Genomic DNA, 18,795 nt, shown 5'->3' with positions numbered 1-18,795 from the left:
CAGTTTGACAATAACTTTGAAGCCCATCTTTGATTGCTGATTACATAGATTGTAATAATCTAGAAAGAGGATTCGTTGAGCATTTGAAAGACCCAACAATATACCGTTGTTTGTTAGGACACGTATGCAGTTTAGGTATCCAATACCGTGATGGAAGATCCAGTTCATCATCTTTGGTTGAAATTCCAAAGAACATAGAACAGACCTATGCTTATCCAGGATTTCCTCTTTGGTAAGTGTCGTGAGGGTATATGCTGGGTTTCCAAGTGAATTGTCAATACCTAATTCGTTTATCAAGCAGTTAATGTAATGAGTTTTACTCACAAAAACGATGTTGTTAGAGGCTTTATCTGCGGCGACAACAACATAATTTGTCATGAAGGTAGGATAAGTGTTTTGCAACATTAGGGTTTTTAAAGATTGACGTAGCATGGGCATTGATAGCCTCATTCAGTTTCTTAATTCTTATTTGTATCAACGACCTCACTGCATTAATCCATTCGGAAAAAAGTGTCTACGTCTTCCTTCTCACGCTTAGTCTATTGTCTGGCAAAATCTTCGACTGAATCCATCAAAATATTAAAGTTGTATTTCCAATTGATGGATTTCGGCTCACGATATTTTGGACCTTTCGATAACACATTTCGTAGAGAAATGTTATTAACAATGTTGAGGTCATTGGTAATAACGTGGCAAGTCGGATTATATGTAAATTGGTAACTAGCACAAGTGCAATCTTGAGGATTAGAGTTGAAGTCGTCAATACTGTGATCCTGCAAAACGTGTTTGTAATAATTGAAATTTTTAGTTGTAATATGTTTAATATAGGTATAAGAAGTCATTGGTTAAGACTGTTCTTTGAAATTCAAATTCAAACTGCATATGTGTTTGGTGGGTAAAGCATTTTGCATAAGCGCTATATCATTTGACAGCAAATTAAGCAATATATTTCACTCAAACAAAATCTGACTATAAAATTTATTATCTGTAAAACTATAAAAAAAAAGTACAAGGGTATTTTTCAAGAAAATTAAGGTTTTTAAATAGTCTCTGGTAGAATCAACAAGATAGCAGACGTTGCCATGCTGAGCATCCGTCTACTTATAAATTGAAATTTTGGAGATAAGAAAATTGGTGTTTTACAGAACCAAAAACAAATCACACATTACAATTCAAGACATAGCACTTCCAAGCTTATTTTGAAGTCGGTATAATCATGAAATACTTTGTACTTAACTAAACGTGATTGAAGAAAATTTTATGTACATGACAATTGTTCGTAATTTTAACTTTACGTTATTTATTTGAAGTTTATGTTCAACAGGCAATTGCATAAACATTCTAGTAATGCAAAGGTCATGTCCATCCAAGTAAACAATTAATGATATAGTATTTGACAGATCTCATTACATATACAATGTATATTGCTAATATAGTATTACACATCTATGTTTTCAATGCATAAATAAAGTACTGTCAATATTTCGTCCCTTTTAGGTTAGGAGCTACATGTATGGTCATTGGAATATATGTCACTTTAATATCAAAGTGAAGATACACAAAAAAAACATTTTAAAATGATATTTCTTGAAAAATGTAGGCTTAAATGTAAACAAACCTGTTTTCAGATTCTTTTAATTGCTTGGATAAGTTCTGGAGATTGTCCTTCAACTCAGCATGGTCTTTATGCAATTTTGATGTTTCTTCTTTACTTAACAAAACCCTGTCAAGTTAAATGTATGTTAACTCTAACTTTTATTCTTGAAATACTTTTATAAAGTATTTATTTTTATTGGGAAAGAATAACAGGGTCATTTTATCTTCACAATAACTTGAAAAATAGAAGAAAAAAAAATAAAACCCTTCGACTCAGTAAAAGTGACAAAAGAGGGACGAAAGATACCAGAGGGACAGTCAAACTCATAAATCGAAAATAAACTGACAACGCCATGGCTAAAAATGAAAAGGACAAACAGACAAACAATAGTACACATGACACAAAATAGAAAACTAAAGAATAAAAAACACGAACCCTACCAAAAACTAGGGTTGATCTCAGGTGCCCCGGAAGGGTAAGCAGATCCTGCTCCACATGTGGCATCCTTCGTGTTGCTTATGCGATAACAATTTCGGTAAATAGTCTAATTCGGTAGGTCACATTTATGAAAGGGAAGGGGATTGTAGTTATGACGTAAGGAACATATCCGATATCATTTGTGAAACGGTTATTCCATAACGGACCACCAACTCGTAATGGCGTCCGTGAAATTTACGAAGAGATGATTTTAACTTCACCATTTGGAACTCTTGATTTAATAGATTCCTTGTGAGCAACAATCCTCTATCAAGAAAATCATTATAGGAAATACAAGCACGGTAATATCGTATCAATTGGAAGATATATACACCGTATGCAGTTGCTGCTGGAATGTTGCTACTTAGAAATGGAAAGTTCACAATTGGAAAGCTGAAACCATCTCTTTTGTCGTAAAGTTTTGTTTTCCATCGACCCTCATTGTCAATTTCTAGATGTAAGTCAAGATATGAGGCCGACTTAACTGTATCGGTTGTATCCTTTATCTAGTTCAATAGGATAGATGCGTTCGACATAGTTACCAAATTTTGAATTATTTAGTGAAAGAACATCATCTATATAGCGAAAAGTAGATTTAAAGGATATTGCTAACTTCTTATCTTTCTTCCAAAGAAGTTCCTGTAATAAGTCAGCCTCATAATGATAAAGAAACAAGTCGGCAAGAAGAGGGACACAATTCGTTCCCATTGTAATGCCGATAGTCTGTTGAAAAACACGTCCTCCGTACGTAACAAATATGTTGTCAATCAAGAAATCAAGCATCTTGATAATGTTAGTTTCAGAATATTTTTTGTTTCAATCAGAGTGATCCTTTACAAAGTAGGATTTATCCCTTCCTAAGACAAGATACTTGTATCTTCGATGGCCATTCTTTTTTATGAAACAAAGCAATACCAACTCTTTCAATTTGTCTTTTAGTTTGGAACGTGGAATAACTGTATAAAATTGTGTAGAACATTTGTCAAATGTTTTAATACTATCACAAGATGAAAGAGAGTTAGAGTGTATGTACTCTAAAACATCTTTGAAATTTTAAGTAAAACATCTGATTCACGTCACCTCTAGAATAGGCTGTTTCACAATATCTTTGAAGCCCGTCTGTGATTGCTGATATAATAGATGTTAATAATTTAGAAAGATGTTTCGTGGAGCACTTGGAAGACCCAGCAATATACCGTTGTTTGTAAGGACACTTATGCAGTTTAGGTATCCAATACAGTAATTAAAGATCCGGTGTATCATCTTTGTTTGAAATTCCAAAAGAACATAGAACAGGCCTTTGATTATCCCGGATTTCCTCAAGCAGGTAATTTAATTAGTTTTACACACAAAAACGATGTTGTAGATGGCTTTATCTGCGGGGACAACAACATATTTGTCATGAAGGTAGGATAAGTGTTTCGCACGTGAGGGTCTTCTTAATTCTGATTTGTATCAACGACCTCACTGCCTTAATCCATTCGGAAATAATTCTACATCTTCTCACGCTTAGCCAATTGCCTAGCATATTGAACTGAACCATCAAAATTTTAAAGTAGTATTTCCAATTGATAGTTTCGGCTCAGGATATTTTGAACCTTTCGATAACGTGTAATAACGTGGCCAGTCGGATTATATGTGATTTGGGAACTAGCACAAGTGCAATCAGGAGGTTTAGACTGTGATCCTGCAAAACGTGTTTGTAATTGAAAATTTAAGTTGTAATAGGTTTGGTTAAGGAATAAGAAATGATTTTTACAGACTGGTCTTTGACTTCAAATTCAAACTGCATATGTGTTTGGTGGGTAAAGCATTGTGAATAAGGCTTAGCGCAATATCATTTGCCAGCAAATTAAGCAATAAACTTCAGTCAAACAAACTTTAACTATAAAATTTGACATGTATAAAAAAAAGTACCTAAGTAGTATTCAAGAAAAATAAGGTTTTTAAATAGTTTCTGATAGAATCAACAAGATAGCAGACGTTGCCATGCTGAGCATCGCTCTACTTATAATTTAAAATTTTAGAGATCAGGAAATTGGTGTTTTACAGATAGTCTAGTCAAATAAAGTGTAACGTCAAACAAATTGCAACAAGTAATTTTTGTGCAATTTGAATAAAAAGTTATATCTTAACAACATGTAAATTACGTAACGGTCAGGCTGCTGTAGCGTGAAAGAGTTCACAAACTGGAAATAACCGCAATGTAGCAGACGAATTTGCTGTTTTAGTAGCAACGGTTATGCCGGTATTGGTAAGTATTTACGTGAAATACAAGACAATTAGTTGTATAATAGGTATGTTTATAATATTCAATTGATATATAGACGTTCACGAGTACTGAATATTTGTCAGTAAATGTGATTTTTTCTACGATTCACACACTGGCTCTGTCAACGCCTTTTCGTTAATTAATTTTGAATGTAGGCCTAAAAACTCTGATAAGTCCTTTGGTTATAAATAAAACCAATTACTCCTTTATAAAATGTATCTATAACAACGAAAACTTAATTTTTTATGACGCTGCAAGCCAAGGCTATTTCGGGAGAAAAAAATAAGGAACGCCGTAAACGTCATTTTATACTTTGAATTATCGGAATGAAAATGGAAATTTTAATGTTTTACAGGCAATTTTGACTATTTCAAGTTATTTTTTTCAATCAATATTGTATTATTATGTACAACAATCAACATTAACACATTTTTCTGCAATAAATTAGTGGAAATTGTCTTTTTCTCACCGTTTTAAGCAATTTTATTATTTTTGTTTATAACTGTATTTAATATAACCGACGATTTTTATTATATATTAATTTAAATATTGCTTTTTATCAGATGTGTTGTAATAAATGTAGATACTTGTCATGAAACAATATTATATTTTTGTTTTATTTAAATTTTAAATTCAAAACTTCTTCTGTAACTGGAAGACTTATGCCTATCAAGACAAAAAACCAACCCGCTCGACAAAGACTCCTTTCAATTTTACGTTGCAACTGCAAGACTAATTGTGATACTCGTCGCTGCACATGTAGAAAACATGGTTTAGAATGTAACATTTCGTGTGGAGAATGTCGTGGTCAGAGCTGTATGAATTCAATGCATGGTGACATTAATTTAGCAGCTGATGAACTCATGTTTGACTCATGTTGAAACAAATATTAAATACTATTGTCAGTTATATTTTCTATACTTCAAGAAGGCAACTACCTAAATATGTCTTTTTTCTTTAATATGAAGTTTTGACATTGTTTCTTTGACAAATGCTCGATATAGTTTTTTCATAACTTTCGAATCACCTATTTACTTAATCAAGATAAATGAATTAATTATTATACATGTAGTACATTTTGATTATCTTAAATTTCAGTTTACCTCGATTCTTGACTAAAAAGTAACTATTTCACCCCAAAATTCGTATTTTATAAAAAGAATAGGGTATTATTTATAATTATTTTTTATCTACTGTCTGAAATAAAGTGGGAACCCAATATTTATTTATACATTTACTACCAGTAAAAGAAAAAAATCAGTTTTTGCCGATTTTTGTCACAAAAATGCAGTTTTTAACCCAAACAAAACTTATTTTCCCAATTTTGTCATTATTTATAGTAGTTCCCATAACTGTTATCTTATTTTTACACTCACTTCTTATAGTTTTGTAATAATAATAAAATATAAGAAATTTTCCAGTTTTTAGCGATTTTAAATAATATATACTACTAGTATGTATTTTGTTAATATAGTATTAAACATCTATGTTTTCAATGCATAAATACAGCGCTATCAATATTTCGTCCGTTTTAGGGTAGGAACTACATGTATGGTCATGTGAATATATGCCACTTCAATATCAAAGTGAAGATACACAAAATAACATTTAAAATGATATTTCTTGAAAAATGTAGGCTAAAATTTAACCAAACCTGTTTTCAGATTCTTTTAATTGCCTGGATAAGTGTTGGAGATTGTCCTTTAACTCAGCATTGTCTTTTTTCAATTTCGATGTTTCTTCTTTACTTAACATAACCCTGTCAAGATAAATGTATGTTAAATCCAATTTTTATTCTTGAAATGCTTTTATTAAGTATTTATTTTTATTGGGAAAGAATGACAGGGTCATTTTATCTTCACAATAACCTGAAAAGTAATAAAAGAAGAATATTGCCAGCATATTGCAGATAATGTGCACATTATGCTACAAGAATGAAATTTGGCATAGATCTTCCTCAACTATCATTCTTTTAATTTAGATAGGGAGGCAAAAAATATCTCACTTCCGGTAAAATGCACAATGGCGTACATCATATTTAAGAGCTTGTTCATGAGAAAACCATGCAATATGCCAAAAATCATCCGGAAGCTAGTTTCGAAATATAATGTTATGTGACATGTATCTTGAAGGGTACAATGTAGGGACTCTGTATAAACCATCAGAAGTGCAAATATTTGATTCTTCTTTTAGAAATAAGCAATTTTATTTTTAGAACACATCCAAGCATTCGCACAAGCATTTTCTTATGAAAAACTGGCCATCTTTAAAATTATTTTTTTTGTCATTTTTTTTTCAGCAAATGTAGTAGTTTTCTTTGACATAATGCAAATTTAACATGCTTTCAACTGTATAAAACGGTTTTAACCGTCAAATGTTAAAAATTAGCATCATTCCGACTTTTGAAAAATGATTGGTACACAGAGGTTGATGTTGCTTCCTGTTTTAAAAGTTTCTCATTTGTAAAATAACACCTAATTTTTGTTTCTGTTGTGCTTTTAATGTTTCATAAGGTTGATTTATTCAGTATTTGTAAGCTTTAGCTTTGCATTTACATTGGAGACACAAGCATGAAAATGGAATCACATCTTCTGCAGTTTTATTTCATTGGAACCTCCTTGATAATACCACTCACTAGTAACCCGAATTTAACTTGATCGGACAAAAACGCATTAACGGTGTTTAAATGAGATTAACCGTCATTTGATAAAGATTGACAAAAATTAAAAATCATTTTTAATTGATTTCAATGCATATCAAATCATTTTAATGCCAGTCAAATAGATTCGCTTGCAGTCGTTCAATTTAATTCAAGTTGGCGGTAAGTTACGTCAAACAAATAGGCCACGCCCCCGTTAAACTATTTCAAACTGGTATTAACTCGTTTTAAACCGTGTTGAGACCCGAGCTTTTAACAGGTAAATCACTCAAGCAAAACAACATTGATGTATCTTTCGTTTATTTGTTTCAAACTTTATCGACTTATATATATATAAATGCGTGTATTCTTATTAAAGTCATATACTTATCACAATTTAAACAAATGAATGATCAATACACGTAACATATAAGGAATTTAAATAAAAAAATAAGATATTGATGCACGGTTTTAAAAATTTAAAACTTGTGAATCTGTTAAAAATAAAATAGTTAGATGTTTAACATATTTTTAATTTGCCCAAATGCAGTAGATCTTTATCTCACATATTCGTTTCAAAACTTGCTGAGTGCTATGAAAACTTGTGACAAGTCAGTAATGTATGGTCCATTGCAATGACTTACGAAACTTTAGGTATTCTTGTATATTTCCGTTTCTCTTTTTCTGTCTTACTATAGTGTACTCGTAAATTAAATATAGACACGGAAAGTAAAGTTACTTAGTTAGTTAATAATAGTTTAAATCGATGTATCTTATATTTTCGGTCAACAACAAATATTTCCTAGCTGTATATTGATATATGAAATAGCTTGTAATAAAAGCAATGTTGTGTTAAATAATAAAATTAATGAAGATAATGTTGACATTTGTTGAATTTAATAAACAGTTAAGTCTTGCACAACTTTGTTAATGAAGGAACAGCTCAATAAACTTTTAAAACTGTGTTTCAAATTGTAATATCGGTCACTGACGCGAAACAGGCGTTCATAGTGGAAAAGCAGCACAATACGAAAATTGTGAATTGTGGTTCCGATTCTGTAAAGGGATTATTGTGCTGTCATGCACCGTGACGTACAAAACGTCTTGCTATAAATGAACATATATTCTGTTTATATGAGATAAATTTTAGTCTGCGATAACGATGGGTTGGTTGATATAAGTTTTACGACCTTGACTCTAAGTCGACATTATCTTACGTCTAATGCATTTAAAAAAAACGTATATTTACGTTTAGGACATTTAATATAAGTCTACCTACCAAATTAAAATCAACATAACATTATTAAAATAAACAAGAATGGAAAAGAAACAATTATGCATTGTTGCTCTGATATAATTTTTATTAACTATATTTGAGCGGTAATGTCTTAATAAAAACTGATTATCGTATACATAAAATATTTCATCTAGATGCTTTCGTTGAAGTTCGCGTTACATATCAAAATGAATTTCATTGGTTAAAATGTTTGCAAACTTTCAATCAAGGTGTTCTCATCGAGGTCCGCGTTCATGTTTCAATTCAATACACAATATTTCATCTACCAGGTGCTTTCGTTGAAGTTTGCGTTACATAGTAAAATGAATTTCATTGGTCGGAATATTTGCAAACTTTCAATCCAGGTGTTCTCATCGAGGTCCGCGTTCGTGTTTCAATTCAATACACAATATGAAGTCCAATATGGTAAAAAAAAGAATTTTAAACTCTACGATGTCCGAGTAAATAAATAGAATTTAGAAAATAAAACACTTTTACGTTTCTTCCAACACAATAAACTTCCAACACAACAATTATACTATCCCTTTCGCCCATAAATAATTATTACTATAATATAAGAACTAGGATTTGTATACTATTCAATCTGGGAACAGTATACCTAACAATATATATGTTCCTGATTTGATTTATTCCTCGAGAAAATAAATTTCATTTATTCACTTAAATCAATAATTGATCAACTTGAACTTTGCAAAAGTTACATTAATATATCTTTTCGCATCCTTTAATTTCAGGTAATTAAATCCGAAAAACTAAATAAAATTAATTGTATTATTTAATTTAGATTCTTTATTTCTTATAAAACCAAGTGAACGGTAAAAAGAAAGATATTTTTTAATATAATATTAACATACAGATTTTTACGTATGCCCAGTTTGAACAAAGCGAGCAACAAGAATGAGAGATTGGTGATCAGCCTGGAGAACATACTTTTATGTATATATAATTCAAATTAATTTACACAAAGGAGAAGGTATGATAAGGGACGTTTTTGGCCCCCTCCCCAAAGAAGCCTTTATTCGTACCATTGCTAGCCTTAGTATAGAAACTTAGAAAAAAAATATTTTTTTTATGTTCCGGTAAAAAGAAGGTTGCCTAGCAACCGTTTTAATTATATAATAAAATAAGCAGATATAAATTGCTGTATCTGTACAAATAACCATATTTCCAGATAAGATGGTTGGTTTGAGAATAACTTGAAGTTACAAATAAATAGTCACTTCAATTTGAGTTTACAGGATGCTTAGCAACAACCTAACAACAGAAATATTCCCTAGCAACGGTTAATTAAAGGTGATTTTTGTCCTTTTAAGAATGCATCTAGCATTGTTTGTGTTCATATAATGGTGTTTCATTATAATACAATGTGTGAGTAATCCATATCTTTTTTTTACTAGGTTTATATTGAGCCTAGCAACACAAATGTTGCTTAGCAACAGTATAAAATATTTAATTAAAGCTAACTGCAAATGAAGTAGTCATTTTATTGTACTAGTACAAATAAATGCGAAAACAGAATGCATGTTCAAGAATAACAATTGGTAAGAAATGAAAATGTCAGTTTAATTGTAGCTCTATTGTATAAATGCTTGACAACAACGTAGCAACAGAAATGGTGCATAGCAACGGTTAACAATTTATAAGATACTAGTATGTTACAGGTCTTTTTAGTCACTCTTTTTACATATAACTGCATAAAAGTTCATTAGAAGATCTTTTCATAGAGCAATTTTTCTCACAAGAACAGTTTATTGCCTAGCAACAGATTTTACTGAATACCATAAAATATCCTTTATTGGTGAACTATCTCTTTGAAATGGTTATGAAATATTTAAAATACTTTAGGTGGTGTCAAATGCTTAAAATTATCGAGATGCATATTTAGTATGCGTTGTGTTACAGTAATAGCTTCAATCTAGTAATGGCCATGATCTCTGGAAACCACTGAGGACTTTATTAGGCAATATTAAAATTTTGAGTAACGGCTTGAGTTTGCTTTTGGTAGTTCTAGTTATCAACATCATGTATATATTTATTAGTATTTCCTTAGCAACAACAGCAAGTCAGAAGGGAAAGTGTTTTAACAAACATATTAAGATACTTTTCAAGAGTATTATTATTCTAGTTTGTACCATCTTATATTCTAAACTTTAAAATCAACAAAAATAATTTTCCATTGCTCCAAACAGGTAAGGTTTTCGACTTATGTTAGACTTATAAATTCAGTGGGTATCATGGAAACACAAAATATATTTAATACGTGACTATTACATAACCATGATAACAGCATTCTACTTTTTTTATGTTACTACATTTTAATTGAAAAGTCTTTTCTTATACAAAATACAACAATCTCATGTAAGTTAAATGTATATGAACAGCAATTTGTTTAATAGCCTGTGTACTCCTTATCGTCTGAGATTTCGATATTCCAATTTTAAGTACACCGAAAATTATATGAAAATATTGTTTTAATACTAACATTTGCATTGACGATAAAATTTACTAACATGAATAGGTTATGACCTTTTCATTATAGAAAAGTAATTTAACCACAATATAATGACTAAATCAGCATGATTTGGTAAATAATGAGAGTAAGACATTAGCTATTTGTAAATGCTCATAAAATATGTGAATACATGACTTATTTAAACATTTTCTTGAAAAACAGAATTTTAATTAAAGTTATGCCCTAAAATATAAGTGAAGAGTAGCTGTCACATACACACAGTTTGTATTAGTTATTTCACTCCTCTGGCAAAGAATCACAGTCACTTTCATCAGAACTCGGTATGTGAGATGCATCTAAAACAGATGTTTTAAAGTCTCTCCTTGATCCAGACTGCTGTTCAAGTCTTTGATACCCCAGATACCATAGCACACTTGCAACATGTGCACAACAACCAACTACTCGTGCTCCCGATTTGCATGTACAATACCATCCTTCTATATCTCCTTCGTCACTGTAACTTGTGAAGACAGTATGGGAAAGTTTGTTACTATGCCTAGATTGTATTTTAATTTTGAGCAGGTTTGCTTTGATTTTGCACACATACAGTTCAAATTTTCCGTCTTCACCCTCATGTTCTCTGACATAGTTAGGGGCCTGTTTAAGCTGATATACCCCCATGGTTATTTCTCGTAGTTTATCCATACTCAGAACTGGAAAATCAGCTAGTTCATCTAAAACATTTGATGCATCAACTAATTTGTAAATGGTACGTTTGGTCAATAAGCCTTCTTCCGTCACCATCTTTTGGATTGCATTTCCCTTTTTGCATTTTTCAAGCATTGCTTCGGCAATACTTTTATCCTCAGGGTGTGTACCAGCAAGTGGTGGCCGAAACTTGTTGCAAACAGCGCATACAATCCGTAATAAATCACCAATGATTGGAATGAAATGGTTAGAAACTACCTTGTCAAAGAACCTCCATTGTTTAACTCGTGCATTCACACTTTCAACGACCCATCTCACTTTGGTTACTAGTCTGCTGGCGTTGGCTTCTTCTACCGGGTGCTGTTTTGATCCCTTCTTCAGGTAAACGGGCATTTCTACGTTATACCCTTGTTCTCTTAAGAAGTCTACCACGTCTCTAAATCCCCTGTCGACCACACAAACATCGCTAGTCTCTAGCCACTCATTCATGCCTTCGGCATTGACAGAAATCATGTGCTTTGTTATTGCCGCGTCATTATTTTTTCCGTTTGCAAAATAGGGACCCAGTACTGACAGGATATATCCATCTGTTCCTACTATGACCATTGGTTTAACTAGCGGTCTGTTTTTATGCAGGCTGTATGATAACCTCTGAAATTCATAATCAGCGCTTTTCTGGAGGTAGATATAAGTACCGTCCATGACAATAATTGCAGCATCTTCAGAATCATTGGCAAACAGAGTTTTTGCTATTGGAGTGGTGTGGTTCCGAACAAAATCTTCGTGGCTTATATGCTGAAACCCAATGAAATGTGGTACAAAATCCTGCATAAGGGAAACTCTGGCACTATGAATACATCTTTGCACTTGGCTTTTGGTTAACGAAAATATTGTTCCAAGTATATGATTTGGAAGTCCTGTCCTTAGTTTTGTTAACAAGACAGCTATACATGTGCGTACAGACCTAACATTGGTTTGACGTGCTGATACAATATATGAGGAGAGTTCATTGAATTGCTGCTTTGATAATCCAGTTAGATTGTAATAGTCACCATCAGATAATGATAATGGATTGTCAAAATTCAGGATATGAGAGGTTGCCAAGGTTTTTCTCACATTTTCTAATAATGAAGTTATATCAGAACGATTCATATAAGTTGTAGTGTATTTTGCAGTTAATGCTTGAAGTGATGTGTCGTCGAAAAGTTGTTCAGATAAATGATGTTTGCAACAGCGTGTATTTCCATCTATAAAAACGGCATTTTTTATAAAGGCTTGGGTTCTTGCCTGTAAAGGAACTTTGCATAACTTATTTCTACTGGTACCTTCCTTCTTGCATACAATGCAGAATCTATGTGATGTGTGAGTGGAAGAAATATTCAGTTCAATTTGTTTCGGACTTATTATTTTCGTGGATACGGCTTCTTCTGTATTTATAACAAACTCAGAGTCACTGTCATCTGTAATACACTCGGAAAGACAGTTTGAAACTTTCTGTTCATTGTTTACTTTTTTTAGTGTTTTCCTGTATATTGATCTACACTTCTCACATATCACATCATTTTCTTCAAGGTTTCGCTCAATTCTTTTTCTTACAAACTGTTTCAGTGCTTTAGTTGTTATCTTACGTCTGGATTTTAGATGACATCTACCACAAACCACACACTTGAACTCTTTAGCCATCAGTCACCTGGAAAAATGTAAACAAATATTATTGATTAATGTAAAAAAAAAATAAAAAATATCAGCACGTAAGATAAGATCAATTTTATTTCCTATAGAGGACCCATAATGGGCATAATCAGTACAGTGATATTCATATTAAAAAAATACAATATAGATAATACAAACAAAAAAAAGCCATAACGTGAAATATACATAAGTTAATAATATATGTAGTCATATAACCCGTAATGTTTAGTGTTTCTTGACCATGCACCAGAAGCAGCATTACATTCTTTATAAAATAGCTTTTATTTATATTCTAGCACTTTTAATCACAACATGCATAAATAAAAATCAAAAAGGATTATTATAGTATCCTTCTCGAGGATAGTGCTCATGAACAAGATTGTTAAGCAGTTATCAAAATGCAGAAGTCACCTAGGGCAGGTGCGTAAAGGATATAGTAACATGTTTGTTATATAGATGAGACCGTTGGTTTTCCCGTTTGAATGGGTTTACACTAGTAATTTGGGGCCCTTTATAGCTTATTGTTTGGTGTGAGCCAAGGCTCCGTGTTGAAGGGCACACATTGACCTATAATGGTTTACTTTTATAAATTATTATTTGGATGGAGAGCTGTCTCATTGGCACTCACACCACATCTTCCTATATCTATTTGTAAAGTTTTTGTGCAATGAGAATATTCCGAATTAGATACAGCCTCTAGCGCAACTTGTCCCAATGCTCACTCTGATAAAAAAAACAAAAAAAAAAACAGACAAAATTACACATAAAACACAAACAATTGTATAATCGAAAAAAAAAAAATTGAACCCCCTTTTTGTTTACCTCCCCCCTTTGGAGAAATTATCCTTAAGTAAATCCCAGCCTACTCCTTTAAGGTATGATATCTTGTATTACAATTTCAATGCGATCCATACACTTTAACACAAGCTTTTGTCTGAAAACTGCGACTTTCTAAATGTATTACCCCCAAACTTAATCCCTACCTTTCTTTTGTAGTATTGAACCATCTGCTAAAATTTAAAAGCGATTCATTCACATAAACTTAAATTATTGTTTGGAAACCAAATGTGTCTCGGACGACATGATAGCAATATAACTAAAAAATGTTGCGGTCGTATTAAAAGTCTTTAACAAACAGTTTACGATGCATGGACTCGATAATATGTATTTGATTTTCGTACATGTATTTATTTTATTACATATATGGTACATAATGCCCCTTTCAAGTATAATCAATAACACTGAATAATTTTGCAACTTACATTTAAGTTTAATACATGTTTTCACTACCACCGCCATCTTTTAATGTCTAGGACAATCCATGCGTGAATAAACCAAGCCATGGGTATTGCTGCGACGTACAACGTATCTCGAATCTAAAAAAAAGAAAAAAAGTTATGTTGATTAAAAATGTATCATAGATTTTCGCTGTGGTTGGCATGGTTGGGGTGTGGGGTTTGGTTACTGACTATCCTTTATGGCATAACTGTGCCGACAGCACTTGCCAAATCATATCCTGTTCTAACCAGAAAATATTGAAACACATATATCCTGTTCTAAACAAAAATATTGAAAAAACATACCCTGTTCTATACACGCTCCAAAAATGTATACCCTGTTCTAGACCGTATAAAATAGATGCAGTTCTAGACCTGGGCTCTATACTGTATCTTAAACAGTTATATACGCGATCCTGTTCTAGGCAAATACTTTGTTTAAAAAAGACCTTGTTCTCACCAGCAAGGCATGAAAGGACGACCCTGTTCTAACCAGCAGGACATGAAAAAGGGAGACTGTTCTAACAAACAGGGCATGAAAAAGTTACCCTGTTTTGCGGCACACTCATACCACTAAAAATATAGGAAGTAACCCCCCTTGCAACAACACCGACAAGGACACATAAGAATTGACTATAAAAATCATTCGAAAATGGCGTAACTCAGCAGATGGATGGATACAAAGCAGAAATATTTTTTAAAAATACACAGAGTTGGCGTGACAGGGAAGCATAGCCTTTAATTGTTTGCTTGTTGGTTTTTTAATCATTTAAGCTGAGAAGTCACTTTCAATAAAATCATCATGAAAGGAAATAACAGTAATATTCATTATCTACAATTCCCGCATGATATAGGTCTAGTGAACATCTTTGTGCCTTATAAGTGTTTGTTATGTTTGTTATTTCCTTAAAGAACCGATTATTACATTCAGGTGATATTATTTATATATTTAAAAAAAAAAAAAAAAAAAAAAAAAAAATTGTGTCTGAGATACGATCTATGACCTTCTCAGTTGCAGAGCAGCGATGTGTACCATTGAGCCACGGCGGCTGATCAATTGTACATTGTAATTTTAATGTACTTAAATGTTTTGTCAAAATCAGTGATGAATATTTCCCCGTCTAATTCAGTTGACAAACTAAATAAATCTTGCTGGGTTGATTAGTTTTTACAAATATCGAAGTTGAAACAAAAAATACGTGTATTTTACCGCATAGTATTTTCTACGGATATTTTTGCCATTGGCATTGCTCATGATCGTCTGCCGCTTCCCTGTCATCACATTATCTCAAGTTTATCGGCGATTTGTTGCTCTGTTTACAAAATGTTTCAGAACAGATTTCTAATCAAATCATTTTTCAATTTATATAAAAAATATTGAAGTACATACCTTTGTTTTACGGCTCTCTGGGTTGCCAATGTAATCTATCGTGTCAGTTCCTTCCGACAGAAACAGAGTCACAAAATAAGTCTTACAATCCGGCATTTCAAAATGAACTATTAATTGTTCATTAAATAAAATTCGTTGTTGATTTCCATGTATTTATATCACTGGAAAAGTCAACATAAGTCTTTTAACTTAATCTACGTGTATGAAAATGAGCTTGGAAACATGTACGTAAATTCGGGAAATAAAACGAGTTCATTCCGTCAACCGGTAAAAAGTAAGTTTTTCGGTCAAAATTCCGACAGTTTTTTTTAAATTTCAATATGAGCGGACGCTCGCCCCAAAAAGTCCTTTTGTAAGGTGACACAACATTACATTTTTGGCAATATCTAAAAATATCTTCTTGGGGCGAGCGTCCGCTCCTATTTAATTTATTCGATATTACTGTTAGGTACCGACCATTTTGTTGTTTTTGCGTTACTAGGCAAAGAAAAACGTCTCGTTTCGATTGTTAAAAGTTAAAAATATTCGAACTTCAAGGGTGTTTTTATTAGTTCGATATTTATGGAAGTTAAAAAACATATATTTCAGAAAAACAATTGTCTTTAATTTTTCACTAAAATAGGGGGCCAATTAGATAGCTTATCATACCTTCTCCTTTTTCAAAATACAATATGTTTTGAAATAAATAAAGTGCTCAATTTCGAAACATTTACTCGGCTTACATAGTTAGGTTTAAGAAAAGGTCTTCTACTTTCTGTTAGAGTTGTGCAGTTTAGAATACATCAACCTATCTCTTGAGAGTTACAAAGTTCACAGTAGCTTTTCTGTCTCATAATTCTACGCCATCTACCGGTTGCTGTAGGTAACCGATGATTTCCAGTTCTAAACATATACAACGTTATCTTATCTTTATAGCGTAATAAGTCTAAATATTCTGCAAATTCAAAGATTTCTTTAAACAGTTTTTAACATAATACCTTTGGAGAATATTCCATTTCTGATTTCCAAGTCTGCTAAAATTGGTAAAAAAAAGTCTCTGTTTAATTCTCAACTTTAACCCTTTTGGATTAAAACTATAGTTATATTTTAAAATACATATTTATTCAAGATATTTTTTATACAAATCAACCAATCGAAAGTAAATCCACCATCTACGTTGAGTTTATAAATATATCTATATAATTTACTATCGGAACTGTTTACAATGTTAGACCAAAAAGATATCATACGGTGTTCCACATATACTGACATAGGATAAGAGCCTAGCTCTCCATAAACCATAAAGTTTGGGGTTGATTTTTTTCAAGTTTAAGAAAAGTTTACAAAACTTGAAATGCACTTTCTATTGCATCAATAAAACTAAATCTCCAAATTTCACAGCCATATAGCAATATAGGCCTTACAATCTTATCAAAAAGATCGTACTGACATTTAATTACTAGTAGATTAACTAAAATAATTGATTCAATATTTTTATTAATCAATCGATAAATTGAAGAACTGAATGAAATAAAAACATAAATAAAGAAAATATGTGTTTAACGCCATTATCTTTGACTATCCTACAGGTATACTAGCCAGGAGACTGTACAGTGGCGGATGCGGGTTTTGTTCCGTAGATAAGACCTCCCATTTGTTTGACGAAATTATTTTTTAATTGGGACATATGGTTTGAAACCCCTCTTTTCTGTGACCAGTGGTTGTCGTTGTTGTTTGTATTTTTCTATAAGTGTTGTACATCAATCAGGCCGATAGTTTTCTTGTTTGAATTGTTTTAATTCATATTTGTAATTTTGGGAAATTTTATAAATGTTTAAGCGGTTAGGTTTTCGCTCGTTGTTTAAGGATGTACGGTGATCTAATTCATTGGCAAGTACACCACATCTTTGAAAATGTACTTATTGATAACTATACAACTTTTAATTCCAAATGATTATGTTTATCTAACATAGAATTATTATCAGCGGAGACATATACACACTAAGTCTAAACTGGTTTAAAAAATTATTGTCACATGTATATGTAATAGTGTGTTTTTATGTAAAAAAAAATATGTGAATATCTACCACTACTGTTACCGGCTTAAGAGATCAGCTTTCTCGCGAGCTTTAAATAAACAAATCCAAACCAAAACAAGTACATAAAATGCATATTTTTAATCACAATATAGAAACACTTAAATTGTAATACATATTTTTATGAATAATTCAATTTTATTAAATCTTTGTCAATCAGGCATGTACAGCAGCATCAAGGGATTGTAAATATACAATTCCTTATTTACAATTCCTTGGCAGCATGTACTCTTCTATATTGTGACCTTATTTGAACTATAAAAAAAAGAAGAAGAAAAAGAAGTCTGGAATTATCGCTATCTATTCGACGGTCTAAAGATTACAGTGTGTTATCGATCTAGGTGTTCTCGCTGAGGTCCGCGTTCTAGATCTTAAGCATTTCATTGGTCAGTAGATTTGCAATCTTTCAATCCAAGGTGTTCTCAATGGAGTCCGCGTTCATGTTTTAATAGGATAAACTATATTGTTAGTTTTCTATCCAAGTTAACAAAGTAGATTTTTTTATCCGAAAAGACGGATTTTCCTACATGTTCTACAATAAAATTTGTACAACGATTGAATATTGTTTAATGCATATATGTCCAGGTCTAGATCGAACTTGCTTTGCTTCGACGAAAGTACGAAAATAGAAAAATCACAGATTTATATTAAAACTAGAACGTTCAAGAACAGTTAAAGAAATCATCACAATTTTGTTATTGTTAGTTATTTTGTACAAATATAACTATAATGCGAACCCGAGGTTGTGAAATAGCACGTGAAATCGCAACTGAGCGTGAATTCTTTGGAAAAGCAACGGTTCTATGAATACCTATTGTCAATTTCAAGTTCTGTTTCGACATCATTGTAATATATGTCACTGGACGTTAAAACTCAATCCTTAATTTCGTCCTCGTCAAATAGTGCTGTTGGTTTCTTTT

General features: G+C 32.0%; 2 protein-coding genes across 2 annotated transcripts in view; both read right to left on the bottom strand.

Moving 5' to 3' along the window:
* Window positions 1–1,721, bottom strand: part of LOC143043476 (uncharacterized) — a 33,945-nt gene extending 32,224 nt beyond the window's left edge. The window contains exon 1 of the mRNA XM_076215758.1: window positions 1,619–1,721. The gene's annotated coding sequence lies outside the window, so the exon portion shown is untranslated. The remainder of the gene's footprint in view (window positions 1–1,618) is intronic.
* Window positions 1,722–9,745: 8,024 nt separating this feature from the next.
* On the bottom strand, window positions 9,746–16,245 carry LOC143042415 (uncharacterized). Its single transcript, XM_076214702.1, has 3 exons — window positions 15,801–16,245; window positions 14,396–14,509; window positions 9,746–13,131 (listed from the first exon to the last, which is right to left on the bottom strand). Exon 3 carries the CDS (start codon window positions 13,122–13,124, stop codon window positions 11,031–11,033), a length of 2,094 nt encoding a protein of 697 aa, XP_076070817.1. The 5' UTR covers window positions 13,125–13,131; window positions 14,396–14,509; window positions 15,801–16,245; the 3' UTR covers window positions 9,746–11,030.
* Window positions 16,246–18,795: the final 2,550 nt, after the last annotated feature.

This window comes from Mytilus galloprovincialis, chromosome 8, assembly GCF_965363235.1.
Source record: "Mytilus galloprovincialis chromosome 8, xbMytGall1.hap1.1, whole genome shotgun sequence".
Taxonomy (NCBI): Eukaryota; Metazoa; Mollusca; class Bivalvia; order Mytilida; family Mytilidae; genus Mytilus; species Mytilus galloprovincialis.
Note: the sequence above shows the minus strand (reverse complement) of the source record. Positions and strands in the feature narration are given on the sequence as shown.

Coding starts and splice junctions, on each gene's coding strand:
- LOC143042415 (XM_076214702.1), bottom strand. CDS start 13,124: ATGGCTAAAGAGTTCAAGTGTGTGGTTTGTGGTAGATGTCATCTAAAA.